Here is a 4,593-nt window from a genome sequence, read left to right as displayed (position 1 = left end):
GATATTTGCTACCAGTTTTGATTTAAATAAACCACTTTTGACATAAGATTTCTTACAAAGGACCAATATTTGTCTATTTTCAAAGTATAGTGTACTGTTTTGGTAACCATATGATAGGATTATTTTTCAAAAAATATTATTTTTTTTACAAATGATTATGTTATGTATTTGTGAAAGACATTTAAATAATAGTGATTTAAAAACATTCTGTACCGTAATATTAAATATTTAATTGCGTCCCGGAGGCTTAATTTAGTCCTTTTTCCCTTCCTACCCTTTTTCTTTTAAGGAAAGGACGGGAAGTGGAAGTGAACTTTCCGGATGAGAGAATGCATGGAAAGGGAAGATATTTTCTTTCTGTGCATCCTCTCCTCCGTGGATTAAAGGTAGGCAACGCGTATGCAATTGCGTGTGTCTATGGGTAACGGTCACTTCGCTGTTTCAGCGATTTCAGGTGATCACTCGCTCGTTTCCCAACTTACAATATAAAAAAAAATGACTCAAATACTCGTGATATCAAAAACCAAATAACTTTTCCTACAAAAATTTCTTTAAAAATTCTATATTTTTTTCAAAGACATAACGTTTTTGTATTGAAGTGTCAAAATTGTAATATTTCTGTAAACTATTACCTTCAGAATAGTTTTTGTGTTAACACGCTGAGTGCCGACGACTCGCCTCACCGGGCTTCGATACATTGTAAAAGTGATAGTGGTGAACGTGTTAATGTCAAAGCATATTATACCTTATTTGGTTAGCGGTAAGGTCTATTCACTGTCGCTGTGCATTTTCCTCTTCCGTTTGCCTTTCGGATGAGCTTTGTACATGTGTTTTCTTAAATCTTTCGCTTTCAAGTATCTGAAATTGAAGAAACAGTTGTTTATTGTGCTTAAGCTATATTATCTCTCACAAATTTATCAAAATCAATATTTTAAAATGCATTAAAATTAGCTTGCTTTACAAATTTGGTTAAAATATTTCTAATATTATAAATGCGAATATTTAGATGGATATTTCATGTTACTCCAGAATGAACAGCTCAACGGATTGCGCTGAAATTTAAAAAACTTAATAAGTATCCTATATGTTCTTCCAGACTAAGTTAGTTTTTCTTATTAAACTGTAAATTAACACATTTCTGTGACCTAAACTGCGTTGTACACTACGCCTACGAAATTTTGGATGGCATAGTTAAGGAATTAAATTCCGTTCCCACCCCTTCTCACTTTAACATCGTACAGAATTACGATGATGTGTTCTAGAGCTAAAAGCAATGTGAAGGAAATATATATTTGTTTGTGTCATATACCTGCATGGACACTGGTTGCAGGGGAACTTGAAGCTGTCAGGGTCACCATGCACGCGCTGCTCATGACGCTCTCGGATCTCCGCAGACACAAATGATCGATGGCATGTAGGACACTCGAATGGTTTCGCTGAATTGTGAGACTGTACACAAAAATCATTATATAATTAACATATTCAAAGTTAAAAGGTAAGTAGGGGAACAGAAAGGGAGATTTTTGGTTTTTTGAACATGGCAGTTAAACCTAAGAGAACTTGGTAATTGAACTCTATATAAAACCGCGTTTTTAGGGTAGCCATTATACTAATTCGTTAGAATCCCGGTCATATTCCCAGGGAGGCTCTGGAATGGATCAAGTTAGGAACAAGAAGACGTGGCTATCTTAAACAAACTTGGGCTGACATGGCCCGAGTCCTAACGCAGAGCGTAAGATGAGCGAACTGGTGGCGCACTGTAGACGACTTCTGCCCCACATAGGACACAAGCTTTTAAGTCAAGTTATAATACTAAGTAAAAGAAATCGGTCGTTATAAATACTGAAGCGCGTCAAATTAAGACAGGATGAGTTTAATATATTCAGCTTATAGCTAAAGCACTAGTTATAACAATTTCTTAAATCTTTAACGTAATGGAAGACATCAATATCAGCTCACTATAACCTGCAACCTGCACATATCAAAGAAGAAATTCAAAGATATGTGTGAAGTCAACCCGCGCTGTGCCAGCGTGGTTGATTATAGCCTAGTCACCTTGCTTAGAGTAGGCTCCGAGCCTCTCTGTGGGGACATATAGTGAGCTGATAATGGAAGACATACAAAAACAGAATTGTTAACATCCTTTCATACCAACAGATGGCGCTAGTAGTTAAAATAGAACACACTAATGAGTTCACCCACTCACCACTTTCAAATGTCTCTTAAGACTGGAGTTAGTACCGAAGCTGGTGTTGCAAATTTCACAAAGGAATGGCCGCTCGTTCCTGTGTGTGCGCTCGTGCACCTGGACAGTAAACAATGTCTTAACATAATAAGCATAGTGGAAACTGGATTCGCCGAAACAGCGAAGCGATCTCTGCCCATAGATATCCGAAATTGCAGATGCGTTGCCTATTCGACGGAGAAGGGGACAAAGTAACAGAGAATATTTCCCCTTCCAATGCATCCTCTCTACGTTCAATTCACTTTTCCCTCCCATCATTTCTTAATGAAAATGGTGCGAAAGCAAAGAAAACTTAAAGTGGGCATCTAGTATTTAACACTTTCAATTCCACTAAGATTTTTTTTATATTAAAATGAACTCACAGGACAACTTGACTTTTTAAATAGATATTTTATGAGATTAATTGTTATCTTTAGCCATATTAAATAGTGTGGTTTTACCTGCAAACTGTAAGACTCAAAGAAGCCCTTCCCGCAGTATGTGCAGTGGAAGGTGGTCCCTCTGAGCACACGTTCGTGAGTCTTCATATGCATCTTCAGAAGCTTCACCGATCCAAACATCTTCGGACATTGTTCACAGCCGTGTGTTTTCTCCTGAAATATTACAATATACTTATATGTTATGTTTCAAGTTGTATATTAATTTTAAACATGATCCAATCCAATTCTATGAATAAGTTTCACTTATTTCCAACTAGATGGCGTTGTTTTTTTTCTTGATTGTACATATTTAATCTGACGTATTGAAACAGATTATATTCAAAATGACCATTTATAGAGTCAAACCTGGATTAGCGAGAGTTTAGTGGACCGAGATATTCTTACTAATTGTGATGGTCCTTCGAGACCGGACAATGACTGTGGTCTATAGAAATTTCTAGTTTATCCGGGGTTTGACTGTAATTAACTACTTACCAAATGTGTATCTCTATGCTTTGCCAGTGAATGTGAATACTTGAATCGTTTAGGACAATCACTACACTGGTAGCCAGAGTCCGTTGTATGAGTGGTCAAGTGGGCTCGCAGAGCTATCCAGCCTAAGACTGTTTTACCACAGATCTTGCAGTCCCGAACTCTTGTTGGATGATACCTGGGTTATATGAAAAAAATATTATTAAAATATAGTACAATTGATATGGATAAGCAAGAGTCATTGTCCCGACAACCTCCATAAGCAAGAAAAAAATTATGATTCCTTGAACTCTTGTTCATCCAGGTTTGACGGTATAAAATTACTAGGAACTTAAATATAGTAAAAATTGTTTAATACTACAACAGTTTACACAAAAATTATGTTGAACTAAAAAAATATTTGAATTGCAATTGAATTTTAGTGTGGATTTCCACTGATAATATACTAACACAAATGTATCATATATCATGCTTATAAATGTGAATGCTTGGGTGGATGGATGGATGTTAGTAGTACCGCGCGCGCGCAAACACGAGTCACTTGTGTCCGTTTATTTTATTCGGTTTTTCAGGAAAAATGTCTCCTTCTGACTTGCAAACTACTTTACGTGATTTATCGAAGACTGTGGCAATGTTGGTAACAAAAATCAACGAGCAAGCAGTCGCGATTAAAGCGCAAACTAAGAAAATAGACGATCAAAAACAGCTGATTGAAAAAAATTTTGTAATAATTAGTGAACAGAAGAGGGTAATCGCGAATTTAGTCATTAAAGTGGACAAGCTTGCTGCGGTCGCGGACGGCACGAAGAAGGGGACAGCAGCGCCGTCTAGTGCAACTACGTCGCCGAGCGCAACAGAGACAGCTGCAGGCTCGGGGGAAGCGGGGCCGGTTACCCGCGCTCGCCGCGCCGCGCAGCGCATTGAATCTAAGGGCTTGATCACATCGTGCGTGCAGGAGCCGAAGCGATTAAATACTGCGGATGCTCCCAAGGATAAATCTACGGATGACTTAAATAATAATCAATCCCCAATAGTTTCGGAATGGCAGACAGTTTCTAAGAAGACATCATCAAATAATTTGCAAACCAAAATTGTTCAACGGGGTGGTAATAGCGTGATGTCTTCTATTCTGGCGGTCGAAAAAAAGAAATTTTTACATATCTGGTCTCTTCATCCAGACACAACGAGTGAGGCCATAACCGAACATGTTGAAACTGTATGTGGCTCCAAAGATATAAAAGTTGAGAAGATAATACCAAGAACTAAAAGAGATTATGCGTCTTTCAAGGTTGGAGTTCCGGAATCATTATACGGAAAAATCAATTGTTGTGATTGCTGGCCAGTTAATGCCAAGTTCAATGAATGGGTGTGGTTTCGAAACCAACAAAGATCTACGGGAAAGGAGAGTAACCAAAAATAATTCGATATTAATATACT

The 4,593-nt window shown here is 37.6% G+C and overlaps 1 protein-coding gene across 2 annotated transcripts in view; it reads right to left on the bottom strand.

The window, feature by feature from the left end:
* Positions 1 to 427: 427 nt before the first annotated feature.
* The window catches only part of LOC106124721 (zinc finger protein 286A), a 9,557-nt gene continuing 5,391 nt past the window's right edge, over positions 428 to 4,593 (bottom strand). The window contains exons 3-7 of one of the 2 annotated variants that reach the window (XM_013321644.1): positions 3,160 to 3,334; positions 2,686 to 2,838; positions 2,207 to 2,305; positions 1,310 to 1,449; positions 429 to 858 (exon numbers count right to left, since the gene is read on the bottom strand). In XM_013321644.1, the coding sequence (XP_013177098.1) occupies positions 768 to 858; positions 1,310 to 1,449; positions 2,207 to 2,305; positions 2,686 to 2,838; positions 3,160 to 3,334 (658 nt within the window). In that variant the 3' untranslated portion in view covers positions 429 to 767. Of the gene's footprint in view, positions 859 to 1,309; positions 1,450 to 2,206; positions 2,306 to 2,685; positions 2,839 to 3,159; positions 3,335 to 4,593 lie in introns of both variants that reach the window. The other variant, XM_013321645.1, reaches the window with a different exon arrangement.

The sequence above is a fragment of the Papilio xuthus genome, unplaced genomic scaffold (genome assembly GCF_000836235.2).
Source record: "Papilio xuthus unplaced genomic scaffold, Pxut_1.1 DF825946.1, whole genome shotgun sequence".
In the NCBI taxonomy this organism is placed as follows: domain Eukaryota; kingdom Metazoa; phylum Arthropoda; class Insecta; order Lepidoptera; family Papilionidae; genus Papilio; species Papilio xuthus.
The sequence above is the reverse complement of the archived record's forward strand: the minus strand, read 5'-3'. Positions and strand labels throughout refer to the sequence as shown.